This window comes from Rhinatrema bivittatum, chromosome 7 (genome assembly GCF_901001135.1).
Source record: "Rhinatrema bivittatum chromosome 7, aRhiBiv1.1, whole genome shotgun sequence".
Classification (NCBI taxonomy): Eukaryota; Metazoa; Chordata; class Amphibia; order Gymnophiona; family Rhinatrematidae; genus Rhinatrema; species Rhinatrema bivittatum.
Window position 1 is genome coordinate 197,199,327 of NC_042621.1, and position 18,968 is coordinate 197,218,294.

Here is an 18,968-nt window from a genome sequence, read left to right on the forward strand (position 1 = left end):
TCCTGTGGCAAAAGCTCATTGCTCTCTCCTTTAGTTGAGCAAATTTTGTGCAGGGGGCTTCTGGGCTAGATGGTCTGGATCTTCCATCCCTCCCACCTCCCATCCACCTTATTTCTGTCTGATATTTGCCTAGCACAGATCCTGCAAGCGACCTGGAAGAAGGGGAGTAACTCTTCGCCATGGTCAGTCTGTTTCATAGGGAGGAGTTGGTGTCCTTAATATTGCTAGCTTTAAGCACACTAAATCTAGCAACGGACAAGGACCCCTCCGGTCAGTGCAGAAGATCCTATTATAGTCCATATTAGGGAAACCTTCCAAGTTCTTTGCCTTGCATCAAGCTATAAAGGACTTGATGAATCTGGAATGGGATTTGTTTGAGGATAACTTTAAAGGAGGTCATTTCTTAACTAAGTTGTACTCCCTGATTTCACAGGAGAGTGATAGGTTGGGCTTCCCAAGGATGGACATACTGGTTTGTTTGGTTATGAAGTGTGCCACGATTTCAGTAGAAGATGGTTTGCCTTAAAGGATGCACAGGACCAAAAGATAGTCTATCTTAAAGCAGGCATTTGAAGCCGCCAGCATGAAGTTACAGATAGCGGCTTGTACTTGCATTGTGGCAAGGTCTGGTTTCTAGCTGGCACAGCATGCACAAGCGGAACTAGAGGATGAGTCTTTTCAGCTTGAGCCAGGAGCGACATAACTGGCAGATACCTCCTTTGATATGGTGCAAGTGGCAGCCAAAGGAATGGCTTCCGTGGGGGCTGCAAAGAGACTCATAGCTGTGAAACTGGTCAGCAGATTCAATCTCTAAGGCAAACTTGACCAGGCTGGCCTTTAAGTGTCAGCTGCTGTTTGGAGAGGAATTTGAAAGATGGCAAAAGCCTGGGGTGAATCCAAAGTACCCAGGCTTCCAGAAGACAGACCCAGGGGTTCTCTTTTCTTTCAGCCTGACATAGGTTTTGAGATGCTAGGCGCTTTAAGCCATGACAGCCTTAGATTGTCAAAGCTCTCAATCTTTTATTAGATATCAGTTCTTTTGTTCGACCAAGAAAGGAGGTAAAGATGGTGCCTCGGGAACAGGTGTCTCATGTCCCTCTCAATAAAAGTTTGCAGGTCCAGTCTCCGAGCCAAGAGATAGTTGATCATCTGTCAAAACTGTATTGGAAATGGGCCCAAATCACTTCCAATCATTGGTTGTTGGAAGTTGTTTGAGACAGGTACACCGTGAAAGTTTTCCAGCTGGTTTATGACACTTTTATGATTTCCCCTTGCCACTCTGTTTTGAAGCAAGATGCTGTCAGATTAATGCTTGATTGTTTTCTCACCTTGAAGGCAGTGTTTCCAGTCCCAAAGGCTCAGTGCGGTCTGGGCATTATTTCATTTATTTTCTGGTACCCAAGGAGGACTGCTCCTTCTGTCCCATTTTGGACCTGAAGTACGTCCACAAGTTCTTGAATGTCTCATTTCCAGGTGGAAACTTTGGGGTCAGTAATTTTAACTGTGAGGCAAGGGGAATTCCTGACTTCCCTGGACCTGATGGAAGCATACATTTATAGTGACATAGTAATGATGGCAGAAAAGGATCAATGGTCCATCTAATCTGCCAGCAAGCTTCTTGTGGTAGCATCTGCCGTGCTGTGCTGGTTCCTCCTTGTTTCTCTTAAGGATAGCAACTGCCGCTCTGTGCACTTATCCTCAAGCCTTATGATAACCCATAAAAAATGTTTTGTTAGCAATATTTTCACAGGGTGATAAGCTTTCTTAAAAATTCAGACAGAGCTGCTTGACTTATAGGCTTGGCTGTAGAAGCAGTCCTGTGCTTTTTCCCTTATGTCTATGTATCATTAACCCGGACCTTAAAATTCAGGGCTCGTGTTGGTGGTTGTCTTAATCTAGTTCTTCTTCCTCGGCCGTCAAAGCAGAGAGTGATATTAGTTGTTTCAAAAGCATCAAGGCTTATTGGTTAAGAGTAGAAATCCCATGCCTTCTGTTAAGGGTAGTAACTGCTACTCTGTGCTTATCAGTTCCCCAGACCATAAGTCTGTGCCCTCTTTGTTTGTTGTCCCCTTGTCCCTCTGCCGAAGAAGTGGAGAGTAATGTTGCAGTTGCATCAAAAACCTCAAGTCTTATTGGTTAAGGATAGTAATCTCCACACCAGCAAGTTACCCCGATGAACCCTTTTCTTCATTTCCATCCTCTAGCCTTTAGGGGATGCACTAAAAAATGAAATTTCAGACCTATTAGTAAAAATTTGTAACTTATCATTAAAATCATCCATTGTACCTGAAGACTGGAGGATAGCAAATGTAACCCCAATATTTAAAAAGGGCTCCAGGGGCGATCCGGGAAACTACAGACCGGTTAGCCTGACTTCAGTGCCAGGAAAAATAGTGGAAAGTATTCTAAACATCAAAATCACAGAACATATAGAAAGACATGGTTTAATGGAACAAAGTCAGCATGGCTTTACCCAGGGCAAGTCTTGCCTCACAAATCTGCTTCACTTTTTTGAAGGAGTTAATAAACATATGGATAAAGGTGAACCGGTAGATATAGTATACTTGGATTTTCAGAAGGCGTTTGACAAAGTTCCTCATGAGAGGCTTCTAGGAAAAGTAAAAAGTCATGGGATAGGTGGCGATGTCCTTTCGTGGATTGCAAACTGGCTAAAAGACAGGAAACAGAGAGTAGGATTAAATGGGCAATTTTCTCAGTGGAAGGGAGTGGACAGTGGAGTGCCTCAGGGATCTGTATTGGGACCCTTACTGTTCAATATATTTATAAATGATCTGGAAATAAATACGACAAGTGAGATAATCAAATTTGCAGATGACACAAAATTGTTCAGAGTAGTTAAATCACAAGCAGATTGTGATAAATTGCAGGAAGACCTTGTGAGACTGGAAAATTGGGCATCCAAATGGCAGATGAAATTTAATGTGGATAAGTGCAAGGTGATGCATATAGGGAAAAATAACCCATGCTATAATTACACAATGTTGGGTTCCATATTAGGTGCTACAACCCAAGAAAGAGATCTAGGTGTCATAGTGGACAACACATTGAAATCGTCGGTGCAGTGTGCTGCGGCAGTCAAAAAAGCAAACAGAATGTTGGGATTTATTAGAAAAGGAATGATGAATAAAACGGAAAATGTCATAATGCCTCTTTATCGCTCCATGGTGAGACCGCACCTTGAATACTGTGTGCAATTCTGGTCGCCGCATCTCAAAAAAGATATAATTGCGATGGAGAAGGTACAGAGAAGGGCTACCAAAATGATAAAGGAAATGGAACAACTCCCCTATGAGGAAAACTAAAGAGGTTAGGACTTTTCAGCTTGGAGAAGAGACGACTGAGGGGGGATATGATAGAGGTGTTTAAAATCATGAGAGGTCTAGAACGGGTAGATGTGAATCGGTTATTTACTCTTTCGGATAGTAGAAAGACTAGGGGTCACTCCATGAAGTTAGCATGGGGCACATTTAAAACTAATCGGAGAAAGTTCTTTTTTACTCAATGCACAATTAAACTCTGGAATTTGTTGCCAGAGAATGTGGTTCGTGCAGTTAGTATAGCTGTGTTTAAAAAAGGATTGGATAAGTTCTTGGAGGAGAAGTCCATTACCTGCTATTAAGTTCACTTAGAGAATAGCCACTGCCATTAGCAATGGTTACATGGAATAGACTTAGTTTTTGGGTACTTGCCAGGTTCTTGTGGCCTGGATTGGCCACTGTTGGAAACAGGATGCTGGGCTTGATGGACCCTTGGTCTGACCCAGTATGGCATGTTCTTATGTTCTTATCCCATGCCTTTTTGAGTTCTCTGACTGTTTTCATGTTCACCACCTTCTCTGAAAGGTCATTCCAGGCATCCACCACCCCCTCTGTGAAGAAATATTTCCTGAAGGATCTGAGTCATCCCCCCTGGAGTTTCATTTTGTGAACCCTATTTCTACTGATTTCTTTCCAATGGAATAAGTTCTAAGTTCATGCATCATTAAAACCTTTCAGGAATCTGAAGATCTGAATCATATCTCCCCTGCACTTCCTCTCTTCCAGGGTATACATATTTAGATCCTTCAGTCTCTCATAAGTCTTCAGATACTGACCCCATATCATTTTGGTCACCTTTTTCTGGACCGCCTCCATTTTGTCTCTATTCTTTTTGAGACACGGACTCCAGAATAGAATGCACTACGCCGGGTGAGGCCTCACCAAGGACCTATATAAGAGCATTATCACCTACATTTTTTTTTCACTGATGATTCTTCTTTCTGTGCAGTCCAGCATTCTTTAGCTAATGCCTTGTCACATTGCTTTGCCACCTTCAGATCACCAGACACTATTACCCCAAGATCCCTCTCTTGATCCATGCACATCAGTCTTTCACCCTCCATCATATACAGTTCTTTTGGATTACCACCTCTCAGATACATGATTCTTCACTTCTTGGCCTTCAGTCTCAGCTGACAAATCTTCTGCCTTTTATTTGCATGTGCTGGCTTTTGTTCTGTGAGCATACTGATGAGGCAACTTATCACACATGCAACATTTGATTTTGAGATATCTTAAAGTTACTAATGACTTCAGGGGATCATCTCATCTCTGTGTTGTATGGTAAGGTGGGGTGTGGCATGGGGAGGCTGCTTTGAAGGCTTCGATTGCACGGTGGATTAAGGATGTTATTGCAGCATATGTGGATGATGGTAGGTCTTTGCCCAAGCAGATTAGAGCTCATTCTAAGAGAGCTCAGGCTACGTCCTGCACTTAGCATCCCCATTAGAAATTAGCAAGATGTGGTATTTTGGTTCTCGCTGCATTATTTTGCCAAGCGTTATTGTTTGGATGTAGGGGCCGGACAGGAAGCATTCTTTGCCACTGATTTATTTAGATTGGGTTTAACAGTAACTGCCCTGTTGTGGAGTAGCTTAAGTACTTACCATCCATCTGGACTGGTCTGACAGATAGAAGAGGAAAGAGAAATTACGCTTTACCTGATAATGTCTTTGCCTTGAAACCAGTCAGACCAGTCCAGAACCCTCCCTATGTTGCCAAACACTAGTCTTAAGTTTCTCAGAATTAGCAGAGCTATATACTCAAGAAGGATATTGTCTTGTAAGAAGTCATTTTCTCAATGAGATATGCAAACAGGTATGCTATTTTTACATCTTTTCCTTCTGTACTTTTTCTCTGTTTTGGTTTGGGTTTCCTGGTCTTGAAAGCCTTTTGGTTAAAAAAAAAAAAAAAATTATACTGTTTGTTATAGGATGAGGTTTAGGTTATTTGTTGTCCACAATTATCTTGTTACAGGTAATATTGGCAGGCTAAGGTCAGTCCAGCGCTTGGAAAATGGAGGAACTGCATAAGACTCTGAGGAGCTGCAGTTGATCCTCTTCCTGGAGCTGGACATGCTCCCCAGGTGTAATGTGGCCCCTGTCGGCAGAGCAGGCCAAATCCTTGAGGTCGAGCAGACCTGTCTCACTCAGCGCAATTCCACCTGGAGTCGCTTTTTAGTCAATGAGCGATATTCATGTTCCCTGTACGTACCCGGATCAGTCCAGACTGTGGGTTGAGCCTCCTTTCCAGCAGGTGGAAACAGACTAAAACTGAAAGGATATCCTATATGAGGAGAGAGCCTATCCTATACCCTCCAGTATTCGTCTGTCTCCAGCAGGTGCAGCAGCTCACCCTTCGTTCTCTGCTTTAGGCTAGTCAGCCTTTCTTTCTTCTTTTCTTATGGATCAAGCAAGTACTTATTCTTTTTTTCTTTTCCTTCGTATTAAAGGAACTTTTTCTTTAGTGATTTTTTCTTTTCTTCTGTGGGAGACGGCTCAGTCTTCCAGCTCTTGCCGGTCTCAGGGGGGCTTTGCCCCTTGTGCGCTGCATAGCCTGAGTCCGTCCTGCTTCCAGGTGTGGTGACATAGTCTCTCCGGGTCTAGTCTCCCCCCTCTGGCTGCCGAGAGGGTTTAGAACCCGACTGCTGTGCTCAGTTGTAAAAAAAAAAAAAAAAAAAGATGAATAAATAAAATAGAAGAGTTTTTATTATAAGTTGCAGGTATTCCCCTACCTCCAGCTTATTTGCAGCAGTAGACCAGTATTTTTTCTTTCTGGTCTCAAGAGGCCTTGAACCGGCAGCCAGACAGGCAGGAGTCAGCAGGGTTCCCCCCTGCTTCACTCCTGGCCTCCAGGCTGTCAATCAAACTTTTTCCCTGCAGCCTTTTTTTCTTCAGAGTGGCTTTCTCTTTGCTGAGGCAGGCAGCCTGCCACTTCTTTGCCAGCCCCCTTCGAGATTTTTGCAAGGGGGGCTTCTTCTATGCCTCCCTGCCGGGTGGGGAAGGCCCTTCCTCGGCAGGGAAGGCAATAGCACGGGGATCGGGTCCCCAGAGCTTGGCCAGGCCGTTCCCGGGTCGGGAAAGCCCGGGAACGGCAGCCATTTTGGATTTTTTATCGGCTCCATTTTCGGAGCTCCCTAGGGCTGGGGGGGCGACTTTTTTTGCAGCTACCCCCCGATTTGAGCCCCGTGGCTCCCCAGGAAGGGTTTTTTGTCTCCCCCTCCCGGGATTTTTTGGGCTCGTTTTGTGTTTGTATGTTCCCTCCTCCTGCGTAAATCCCCTTTAGCGAGCATGAGGAGGAGGTGGAAGGGCCCCCCCCCCCCCCCCCCCCCCCCCCCCGGGACAAAACAATATTACAACAACAACAAAAAATTAAATAATTATAAAATAAAATTTCCCCGCTCCGTGCCGTTGGCAGTTCTACCGGCTATGGAGCCCCCGGGATCCCTTGGGGCACGGGTGGTCCCAGAGGTGACCCTCCCGGTGGATCCGGTACTCCCGGATCCTATCACCAATCCGGTTGCATGAGCTACCCTTCTACTCCTGGTACCGCCTCTCTGGCCACGAATATGGCCCCAGTCCTGGCAGGATTCAGGGTTTCGGCAAGCGCCTTCTCCTTTCCTCCCATGCCCAAACAGTTGCGCCTGAGGCACTGGCAGGCTCCCCAGACGGGCCGTGCCCTGAACAAGCTCCCCCTCCCGGTGGTATGCTTCGTTTAAAAAAAAAAACAAAAAAAACCCCCAATAATCCCTCCGTGGACTACTTATGTGGTCACGTTTCAGGTGGGTTTTCCTGGCTTTCAAGCGGCCCCGGTACGCCTGCTCGAGGCTCATGTGAAGCGCACTTTGATGTCCTAGCGCTGGGGGTGTGTACCACTATTTGCTGCAGTTTCCTGCTCCTGGCAGGTCTCAGGTGGGGTCAACGTCAACTTTGCTCTGCGCCCGGGAATCCCCGTGGCCAGAGGCTGCACATGCGACCCTTCTTCGCCTCCAGCCAAAGCGATAGCCTCGGCAATGTCCGCTCCTCTAGCCGCGCCACTGGTCGGCCGATCCGGCCTCCACAGCCCGGTGGAGTATGTTGCCGTTCAAAGGTAAGCTGTTTCTTGTCCCGGACCTTGAGCAACTAGGGATTCCTCAGGGGAAAGTAAGGACCTTTAGCTGCCGGAGGCTCGTTCGAGCCCATCTCGGTCCTTTCTACCTTCTCATCCACACTTTCGGGGCCAGAGCCTGTATATACCCCACGCGGTCATGGTGACTCCTCAAGGAGTTTGTTCCTTCTTGATCGCAGTTTTTGTTGCAGCCTTCTCGGGGGCGCCACCCCTTGTGCGAGGGTTAGCCCATGCGACCAATCCTTACACCTACACACACTCTGGAGTATCCTTGCCTCATTCCTCGCTCCCCTTCTTGGACGGTCGCCTTTCCCTGTTTTCCGCAAACTGGGTCCAGATCCTGTCGGACCAGTGGGTCCTCGACGTTCTCAGAGACGGGTACGTCTTTGCTTTCCTCCAGATTGTAGGGATCTTTTTCTGTTTTCCCGTGCAGTCACTCCCTGCGGCACATGGTGGAGCAAACCCCGCCAAGCTCCTGTGTCTGGGCGCGGAGGCCCCAGTTCCAGACAGCGTACTTGCTGCAGGCCAGTATCCTATTTTCTTCGTTCGATCTTAGACCTCACAAGAGTCAACCGGGCTCTCAAGATCCCGCTTCTCCGCATGGACACCCTGTGAGCGGTCCTTGTGCCGTCTTGCCCCGGAGTGTTCCTCGTCCCACTTGTTTTCCACAGTGGCATTTTCCATTTTCCGATTCATCGTGGCTGCCATAGTCACTTCGCGTTCACATCCTCCGCCGGGACTTCTAGTTCCGGGCGCTTCCCTTTGGTCTCGCAATGGCACCTTGCATATTCACCAATGTCTGGGTGTTGGTGACAGCAGCTCTCCGCCGGGAAGGACTCCTTGTCTACTCTTATCTAGACGTCTGGAGCATCAGGGCGAAGGCGGAGGTTCTTTGCCGGTGGGCGGTGTATCGCGTGCTAGCTCTTCTTGCGTCTCTCGGGTGGATATTGGATTTCTCTAAGAGCAATCTTCGGTCCTTCCAGGAGTTAGAGTACCTCTGAGCCCACTTCGACACCCGGGTGGGCAAGGTCTTCTTGCCTCACGCACGGACCCTCAAGTTGTTCGGCCAGTTTTAGAGTCTGCCCTTGCTGCCTTCTTCGGCTTGTGACTGCCTGCAGATCTCGGGCTCCTTGGCTCCTACCATCTACCTAGTCCCTTGGGCCTTTGCTCATATACGACCGTTCCAGACAACTTTACTGTCCCATTGGCAGCCACTGGCGGAACAGTTTCACACAGTTCTCCCATTTTTTGGGCTCTACCGTCGCTGACTTACAGGGGTAGCTCCCCCCCTTCCTCATTTGCTACCGGGAATACCTCTCCAAGTCCCCCAGTGGACGATAGTAATCACGGATGCCAGTCTTCGGGCTGGGGTGTGGTCTACCTCTCCCAGTTTTGCCCAGGGGATCTGGCCACCGACTCAGTCTCATTGGCACATTAAGTGGTTGGAGGCTCGGGCGATGTTTCTCGCTCTTCTGCAGTTTTCGCTCCTCATCCGCAGCAAGGCGCTACGGGTCTTGTCTGACAACTCCACCTGGGCTTGCATCACTCGCCCAGGTGGCGCTCGCAGTCCGTGGGTGGCCCTGGACACCAGTCTTCTCTTCGCCTGGGCAGAGCAACACCTACAGTGCCCGGCGCCTCCCACTTCGCAGGCAAGGGGAATGTTCAGGCTGATTTCTCAGTCGTCAGTCGCTCGATCCCGGGGAGTGAGAACTCTGACACAACCATGGATTTCTCATCGACAGGTGGTCCCCTTCCACCTGGGCCTCATGGCGACTCTTCGCACCACCATGGCAAATTGGTTCTTCCGCTGGAGAGACCACGGCTCGGCTGGCATAGTTGCTTTGGCTCTCCCTTGGGTGGCGGCCTTCCTTTTCTATGTTTTCCCCCTCTGTGGTCTCTGGTCGGGAAAGTTCTCAGATGGGTAGTACTCCACCGGGGTCCCCTGGTTCTGATAGCACCCGAGGAGCCGCGCAGGCATTGATTCGCGGATTTTCTCTACTTAGCGACGGACGGACCTCTGCGGCTACGCCATCTTCCTCGGCTCCCTAGTCAGGGACCTGTATTTTTCGACCAGGCCAATCGCGCTTGCCTAGCACCCTGACTTTTTGATCGGTGCCGTCTCCGGTGCGAGGGCTATCAGGAGGAGGTCTTCGCCTTGCGGCGGGCCCGGAAACAGTAGACTTCCCTGGCATACGTGCATTTCTGGCACGTGTTTGAGTCTGTGCAGAGTCGGGTCTGTCGGCATACTCCGCCCCAATCTCGTTAGTCCTTTTCTTCCAAGACAGTCTCTCCGAGGGGATTTTCCCTTCGTTCTCGGCACGTACAGGTCTATCCTCTCAGCTCTCTCCTGGGTCGGGTGAAAGGTCATCACTGAGCAGTCACCCGTCTGCGATTTGGTGTTTCAGAGGCGTCAAGCATCTACGTTCACCTTATCGCCCTCTTGCCCGTCGTAGAGTTTTTCATCTGGTTTTTCGGGCCCTCTGTGCGGCTCTGTTCAACCCTCTCCAGGCCCTTACGCTTAAGACTGTCTTCTGGTCTTTATCTCCTCTGCTCGTCGGAGTTCGGAGATCCAAGCGCTGTCCTTTCAGGAACCTTTTTTGCGATTTCCCGATTCCGGGGTTTCCCTCGTGACGGGCCCTTCCTTCTTAGTGTCTGTTCTTCTAACCTCCATGTCCACCAGTCGACAGAACTCCCTGCGTTTTCCCTACGACTGACGACCATCTCCGTGAACTTGATGCCATACGAGTTCTACTTTGCTACCTCCAGGTTACCAGTATCTTCTGTCTCGGACCATCTTTCTGTCCTCTGGAATGGGCCCAATCTGGGTAAGCTGGCTTCTCAGACCATTTTTGCGCGGTGGTTGAAGGAAACGATCTCCTCGGACTCTTTATCAAGGTCGGGCGCTTCCCGAGGGCCAAACGGCTCATTCACTGCGTTCTTGAGCTACTTTCTGGGCGAACGTGTTCAATCGGTCTCTCCGTCTGAGTTTTTTCAGTGCCGCCACTTGCACATCCTTGTATACTTTGATCGCTACCACCTAGATGTGTAGGCTCCACTTTTTGGTTCTTTTGGGCTCCAACTGCTTTGAGCAGGACTGTCTCAATCCCACCCGGTTTAGGGAAGCTTTGGTACATCCCACAGTCTGGACTGATCCGGGTACGTACAGGGATTTAGTTCTTACCTGTTAATTTTCGTTCCTGAAGTACCACGGATCAGTCCTGACGTCCTTCCCTGTTTGTCTCTCTTTCTGTCCTCTCGAAGCTTGTTCTTGCAGGTTGCAGATTTTAAGACATTTTTGTGCAAGAATAGTGAGCAAATACACTGGAAGCCTTGGTTGTCCAAGTACCAAGATATGCAAGAGCAGTTAGGCATACAATGTTTCATTCATTGTTTTACAGTTGATCCATTGAGCTTTATGGTTGCTTGCTTGATCCTACTCTGGTTTTGTTATTTTCTGCTTTGACAGTCGTTATACCGAAGGGTATAGGATAGGCTCTGTCCTCATATAGGATATCCTTTCAGTTTGTCTCCACCTGCTGGAAAGGAGGCTCAACCCACAGTCTGGACTGATCCGTGGTACTACAGGAATGAAAATTAACAGGTAAGAACTAATTTTCCTTTCAACTCCAACATGCCCAGAGGTTCCACTCCTGCTATTTCCTTATCCCCAAGAAACATAGAAACATGACAGCAGAAAAAAAAAACGTATGGCCCATCTAATCTGCCCATCTGCCCAAGCAATTTAGCTTTATAATTCCCATCACTCCCTTAGAGACCACCTGTATTTATCCCCTGCTTTCTTCCACTGGGAGAAGATTCCATTCATCCACCACCCTGTCTATAAAGAGATGCCTTAGACCAGTGGTCCCCAACCTTTTTTGCACCAGGGACCGGCTTCAAGCAAGACCATTTTTCCATGGCCCGGCAGGGCGGGGCAGGGGTGGGGCTTTGGTCATATGAGGGCGGGGTTATGGAGGGGGTTGGATTTTAGTGCATACTTATTTAATTATGACATTTATAATGTGAATGTGACTCAACTCACCATAGGTTCTCATATGCATGGCACACTGACCCATGATCGTCTTGGGGCTAGATGTAAAAGTACAGTTTGTATCCACGGGAACCCCCCTGACCCACAATAATGGATGTAAAGCAGAATTATGACATTCCCCATACAACTCACCCTACAAAAAAGATATTCTGGTTCTGGTGACATCTCAGTAACAGTAACTCAAACTCCTTCTACTTCCAGGCTCAATAGCCCTACTTATGAAAAGACAGCAGTTTACCACCAATGCATGTCCTCTTGAGAAAACACAACAAATAAGACCGATACAAACGCTTACATGCTAGCAAAATATTTCATCTCGGTAACAGACACAGAACCGACCTAACATACTCCAAGGATCTGTAGTAATGCACATAAACTAATCTGCACACAGTTACACCTGTATTATGGAATACACTCAAACAGGAGCAACCCTATCTATGAAAAGGCAACACTACAAATATTAAATCAGGTCCTAAAAACCAATACACCTCTTATTAGGAAAACAGAACTAGCAAGCAGCTATAGATCCCCACACAGAAATAATTGTAAAACTATACTAATAAGCAGAATAAATGTTTCAAAACAGCTATGAACAGAATAACATCCAACAATTAAAAACTCATAAAAACTATTAAACATTCTCCAAACACCAATAAAATATTTCAAAAAAGCAGACATCACACAATTAAAATGGCAGTCAAGAAAAATAAACTTAAAAAGCCACTTTTACTTACCCCCTCCAGCAGCTGTCCTACTCCCCTTCCCTGCAGGCCATGGCACACACCAGAAGCAGCAGTAGAAGCTAAGCTCTATACTTATGGTCCTCTTCCTTAGTGCCCATGACTCACACACACACCATACCAGTCCTGCCCCCATGACCAGTTTCTGTCTCTCACACACCAATCATCTCCCAGTCTTTGGCACACACACACCAGTCACCTTCCTGAACAGTTTCTCTCATGCCATACACACACACACACACAGGCTTCCCACTCCTGTGTTCTACTTACATATATGGGCTTCTCACTCTCATAATCACTTTCTCTGTCTCACATACACTCACCGGTCTCTCACTCCCATGCTTGTTCTCTCCACATGCCCAGGCTTCTCATTCCCATAATCACTTTATTTCTCTCTCTCTCTCTCTCTCACACACACACCAGTCACCTGATCTCGCTCATGCATACACACATACACAGGCTTCCCACTCCCGTGTTCTACTTACATATATGGGCTTCTCACTCTCATAATCACTTTCTCTGTCTCTCTCTCTCACACACACACACACACTCACCAGTCTCTCACTCCCATTTTCTCTTTCAGATATACAGGCTTCTCTCTCCTATGCTGTCTCACACACACCCAGGTTTCTCACGCCCATGCTCACTTCTCTTCACATGCACAGGCTTCTCATTCCCATAATCACTTTCTCTCTGTTACACACACACCAGTCTCTCTCATTTCCATGCTCACTCTCCACGTGCACAGGCTTCTCATTCCCTGAATCACTTTCTCTCACATTCACACACACCAGTCTTTTTCTCTCACACACACCGTCACCTTACCAAGCAGTCTCTCTCTCTCATGCATGCACACTCACCCAGGTTTCTCACTCCCATGCTTTCTTTCACCCCCACAACACCAGACTTCTCACTTCCATGCTTTTTCTCTCTCACACACACACATCAGTCACCTCCCTGACTAATGTCTCACACTCTCACATACACATCAGTCATCTCCCTGAGCAATCACTTTCATTGTCTCACATACACACACACACATCAGCTCTCTGACCAGTCAATCACACACATGCTGGCTGCCTGCTTCTCTCTCTTTCTCTCACTCACTTCCTCTCCCCTCCCCCCCCGAGCACAAACGGTAGCTGCTCCTCCTCCTCCTCCAGCCCCTGCAGGCCAAGAAGGAAGAATTCCATCGATCGCGGGAGGCTCATGCTGCTCTCCCCTTTCCCGATTACCATCTGCTGTAATAGCTTGGGGGCCGATGCTGCAGCGGCCGCTGCTAGTTTATCACGCGGCACGGCCTTTCTTCTTCCCGCGCACCGCGTATCACTTCCTGTTCCGGGTCACGGAGGGAGGGGGGGGGGGCAGGCGCGGGAAGAAGAAAAGGCCAGCCGCGGATGCCACAGCTTTTTTTTTTTTGCACCGCTGCCGTTCCCGCTGGGCTTGAACGTGCTGATAGCCCAGCGGCAACGGCAGCAGGGAAGGAAGAGCAGCGGGGCCGCGGCGCCACGGACCGGCAAAAAACTCCCACGGCCCGGTCCGCGGACCGGTGGTTGGGGACCCCTGCCTTAGACTACTGAGTCTACCCCCTTTCACCCTCATCCCATGACCCCTTGTTCTAGAGCCTCCTTTCAATTGAGAGGCTCACCTTGTATGAATGGAAACTTTTGAAATATTTAAATCTCTTATATCCATCTCACATTTTCTCTAGGGTGTACATGTTTAGATCTTTGTTTATCCCCATATGCTTTAGAACAAAAACCATTTACCATTTTAATAAACACCATCTGGATTGACTCCATCCTCTTTATATCCTTTTGAAGTTGTGGTCTCCAGAATTGTGCACAGTATTCCAAATGAGGTCTCACCTGGTACCTATACATGGGCAATATCACCTCCTTTTTTCTACTGACCATTCTTCTCTCTATGCAGCCAGCAACGTTCTGGCTTTTGCTGGTACTTTATCCATCTGTTTAGCCACCTAATCACCCCCAGACCCTGCTCTTCTTTCCTGCTTAGAAGAATTTCATCTCCAATACTGTACCTCTCCCTTAGGTTTTTGCATCCTAAATGTATTACTTTGCATTTTTTAGCATTAAATCTCACCTGCCAGACCCTAGACCATTCCTTGAGCTTCACTAGATCCCTCCTCATGTTTTCCACTCACCTCATGTTTTCCATCACCCAGTTGCACATTATGGTACCATCAGCAAAAAGAAAAAGCTTTCCCAAGAAACTTTCTGGTATGTCACTCACGAAAATGTTGAAAAGAACCAGTCCAAGGACCGATCTCTGAAGCACACCACTAGTAACATCCCCTTCCTCAAAGAAAACTCCATTTACCACTACCCTTTGTTACCTCCCACTCAGCCAGTTTCTAACCCAATCACACTAGGATCCCATACTAAGGATTTTCAATTTCTTTGTCTCCTATGTGGAACTGTGGCAAAGGCCTTACTGAAATCCAAGTACACTACTTCTAGCACTCTCCCTTGATCCAACTCTCTGGAGCAATGGAAGTCATGTCTTAACAGTTCCACACTATCACTTCAGGGTGTGTTAATATTTAGTAAATGTGTAGGTAAGGTATACTAATCTACTGTAGAGATCCAGCATGCCAGGTTAGCTGTATTGTGATGTAATAATAGTTGCCATCCCATTGTCTGTTATAAATAGGGCTTCTGATTTTAAGTATTGAGAAATTGTAAATTTAAATGTTCATTTGCCAGGTAATGGGGATTCTTTCAAGGTACTGAAAATCTGTATTTCAAAGCATGGGCACTATTTCTGGGTGCTCTTTTCTATTAAAATAAAACAAAGTATTCCATTTTATTAAGTCCCCCCCCCCCCCCCCCCCCCCCCAATCCCAGCCCTGCACTCTTTCCACCTACTCCCAAAATTCATAATTCCCCATCACTCGCCCCCCCCCCCCAAAAAAAAAAAAATACTGTCCAGCACAGAACTCTTAACACCCGAAACACAGCCCCTCACCAAATTCACAATCTCCTGAGCTATTCACTCCAGAACAGCACAAAGAACAAAAAAACCCACAGTCCAGAACAGAATGCAAGCCTAACAAGATAAAAAAAAAAAAAAAGCCTGGTGCCAGGTTCACAGTACTCCCCGCCCCCAGCTATGCACGCAGCTCAACACTAACTATTAAACAAAAAACACACAGTCCACCATCAAATTGACAGTTTTCCTTGCACACAGTGCCACCCTTATATTCATATTCTCTGCAAGGGCACTAATTCAATGTGCTTAGCCATCCATTTCAAAGCAGGCAAAGCTATACAAAGGCCATGAAAGTAAAAAGGATCAGTTGAGACCCAATAAATGGAAAAGCTGCCCAACTGTGAGGAGGGTCAGTTTGCGGTGCTTATCAATTACAGTGCGAATTTTCAGCTCTGGAGCAGAGGGGATTTATCGGCTTTTTTTTTATTATAACCAAAAATCAGAAGCCCTAGTGTACACCAGTAACAGATTATTATGAGGTTGTTGAGAGATTAACATGACCTTCAGAATAATGAAATATGTTGTCTTCTGTTTTGAGATCTGAAATGTCTAATTGTGGAGAATTTAAAGAAGCACTACATATAAAAACAAAGCATAATTAGTTTTTACTTTGTTGGCTATGGTGAACTCTTATGTCCAATATATGTCAAAATATAAAGCTATGCCTGCAGCCTTAGAGACTCCTGGCTAGCCTCATGGCTGTGCGTAATATTGGGAAGAGGGGAAGGGAGTCAGGATGCATATCAACCAGATCCTGAAATGTCCATGGCCACTTCCTGTAAAGACTGCCTCTGCAATAACTACATTATAGAGGGAGGAACTGAAAATGGAAGAATACCTGTAGTTTGGACAGGTTTCAGGTGGGTTGGAAATGCAGCAAAGCAAGTGGAGGCTGTTGAGCTTTGATATCCACAGTGACTATGCATGAGAGATGTACTGCCTCTGTATTATGTTTATCTATCTCAAGCATTCATTGTGGATATCCTGAAAACCTGACTAACAGGTCGATACAGTTAGGCCGCGGTAGAAACAGTGCGGCAGTGTCAGGCGCACCCTTCCTCCCCGCACGCACAGTTCTCTTCACTTAGTCCCCGATACTCTCTTCTAATTGCATGCAAATGCATGCCGCGGCTTTAAAGCGTTAGGGAAGGGTTATGCCCGCGTAACCCATTTTACTGTATAGGCGCTTAATACAGCGCCTATACAGTAACCTGGGTGCGCTGGTACCTGTCATTTCAAATGACATTTGGAATGACAGACACCAGGAAGTGTAAAAAAAAAAAAAAAAAAAAAACCCAAAAATATGTAAAAACCTGAGTGTTAAAAAAAAATTTTTTTTAAATACCTGTCACTTTCATGCGGTCATCCAGGCAGCGGCGGGGGTCCAGGCGGGCGGCGGCGGGAGCCGGGTGTTCGATCGAGGCCGCGGGCGGGTAGGCGCGTGTTCGATTGGGCGGGCGCGGCAGCGGGATCCGGGGGGCGGGTGGGCGCGTGTTCAAACGAGGCCGGGTTGCACAGGCGCGCATTAATTCAGGCGGAGGGAGCCGGCAGCGAAAGCGGCCTCCGGCAACCCCCACCGGCAGGCGCGCATTCACTGCCGGTGGGGGTTGCCGGACGCCGCTTTCGCCGCCGGCTCCCTCCGCCTGAATTAATGCGCGCCTGTGCGACCCGGCCGGGTCTCACAGGCGTGCATTAATTCAGGCAGAGGGAGCCGGGTGGTCGTGCATTCATCCAGGCAGAGGGAACCGTGGGCCGTTTTCGCCACCGGTTCCCTCTGCCTGGATGAATGGCCGTGCGATTTCAGCGCTGAAATCGCACGGCCATTCCTTCACTGCCGGTGGCCGTGCATTCATCCAGGCAGAGGGAACCGTGGGCCGTTTTCGCCACCGGTTCCCTCTGCCTGGATGAATGGCTGTGCGAAATCGGGAGGAAGGGAGAAGGGGGCGCGCCGAGGAATGGGTCCGAGTGCGCTTGGCCATCTTGAGAGTAGATTCCACCACTAAAAATTGGTGAGGCAGCTGACAATCACATACTCTGAGAGCCTTCTGAACAAGATAAATCGAGCTGCCTTCCTGTTAATGGGAGGAACTGAGAGGGGGTATTCCAACATTCTCAACAATAACTCCACGAGGATCTCGTGTACTGAGACTGCCAAGATCTCCTTGGGAGGCTGAAATCGCACGGCCATTCCTTCACTGCCGGTGGCCGTGCATTCATCCAGGCAGAGGGAACCGTGGGCCGTTTTCGCCACCGGTTCCCTCTGCCTGGATGAATGGCCGTGCGAAATCGGGAGGAAGGGAGAAGGGACTGCCGTAGCAGGCCCGAGCCTTGCTACTTTTTCGTTTTTTGGTTTTTTTTTGCTTCGGGAGGAGGGTACCGGACGGGCTGCAGGAGACCAGACTGGGGCTACACCGGAGACCGGACGGGCTGGACCGGAGACCGGACGGGACCAGGGCGGGTAAGCAATGTTTTTTACACTACACTACACTACACTAACTCCTACTAGGGGGAGGCGGTAAACTAACACGTTAAGGCCGCGGCAAAACAGCAGGTTACTGAGGAGATAGTATCAGCGCCCGTTACAGTATCGGAGGGGAATAGCTAATTCCTTCATTATACAGCTTTTTCGTTCATTTACATGCTGGGTGCGGAAAGGGTTATGAGTCTATTTTAGGAAGCGCTAAGGACGCGTGAAACTGGAGACTGTATCGCTGGATCGCCTTACTCGTCTGTATTGTGCGCTCCCAGCACGTTACAGACGGGCAATCTTTAACTGCACGTTACTGTATCGACCTGTCAGTGTGTGCCCCAAGGACTGAGTTAAGAACTCCTGTCCTAGAAAAGTCATTCATGATGGTTGTACAGGATTGTATACCTCCTTGATAGCCTCAACAAAAATTTGGAGCTCTGCTATGGAGGGAATTTAGTTATGGTATTTGGCACATATCCAGCTTTAATGGTCATTTAACCTTCTAAGACTGGATAGCACTATATAGCACAGAACATTTCAACTGAAGTTAAAATGCTGCTCTTAGAGAAAAATGTGCTTCCCAGAAATGTTTTCAATAAATATCTGTCCATAAAGAATTCATACCCAATTGTTCCGTTGCATCGGTTATATATATTTTGGGTGTGACCTGATGCATTAACGAGAGAGAAATGTATGTTTGTGCGATAAGACATTTTCATATTGAATAATGGGGAGGTTGCTAAAAGCAATTTGAATAGATGGAGCCTCAGTTGTGTGCTGGCTTTCTTTCAGTGAGTAATCTCCTGCTTTAGGAAATATGGCAGACAATGGTGTTTTGCAGCATCAATAATTAAAATTTCTAGAAAAAGACACCAGAAAAGGTTTTACGATAAGAATTGTAGAAAATCACCAAGATCAGAATTTGTGCCAGGGGCATCAAACAAAAAGCAAATGCAACTTATAGTAGCTTTTTTGCAACTTTTTATCTAGACTGTGTTGGTATCTGGTACACACAAGAAAATGAATCTCAGCCTGTGGAAAGCAGAATATATTAGTCAAGATTTTGGAGATCAGCAAGGAGATCTGCTAAACTGTAAAGAGGGAACTGTGTCAACTACCAACCTCAAGGAATTCTGGGATGGATTTGAAGAAGTATCAAGTAGGTTTATATTCATAATTTTTATAATGAAATACATCTACATGCTATAGAAAGCAATCAAATGCTGAATTTTTTTTATGGTGCAAAT

The 18,968-nt window shown here is 47.4% G+C and overlaps 1 protein-coding gene across 5 annotated transcripts in view; it reads left to right on the forward strand.

Annotated features, from left to right (window-relative positions):
* The window catches only part of JMJD1C (jumonji domain containing 1C), a 597,281-nt gene that overhangs the window by 553,430 nt on the left and 24,883 nt on the right, over window positions 1-18,968 (forward strand). For all 5 annotated transcript variants that reach the window (XM_029609729.1, XM_029609731.1, XM_029609730.1 and 2 more), the window contains one exon: window positions 18,712-18,880. In XM_029609729.1, the coding sequence (XP_029465589.1) occupies window positions 18,712-18,880 (169 nt within the window). The remainder of the gene's footprint in view (window positions 1-18,711; window positions 18,881-18,968) is intronic.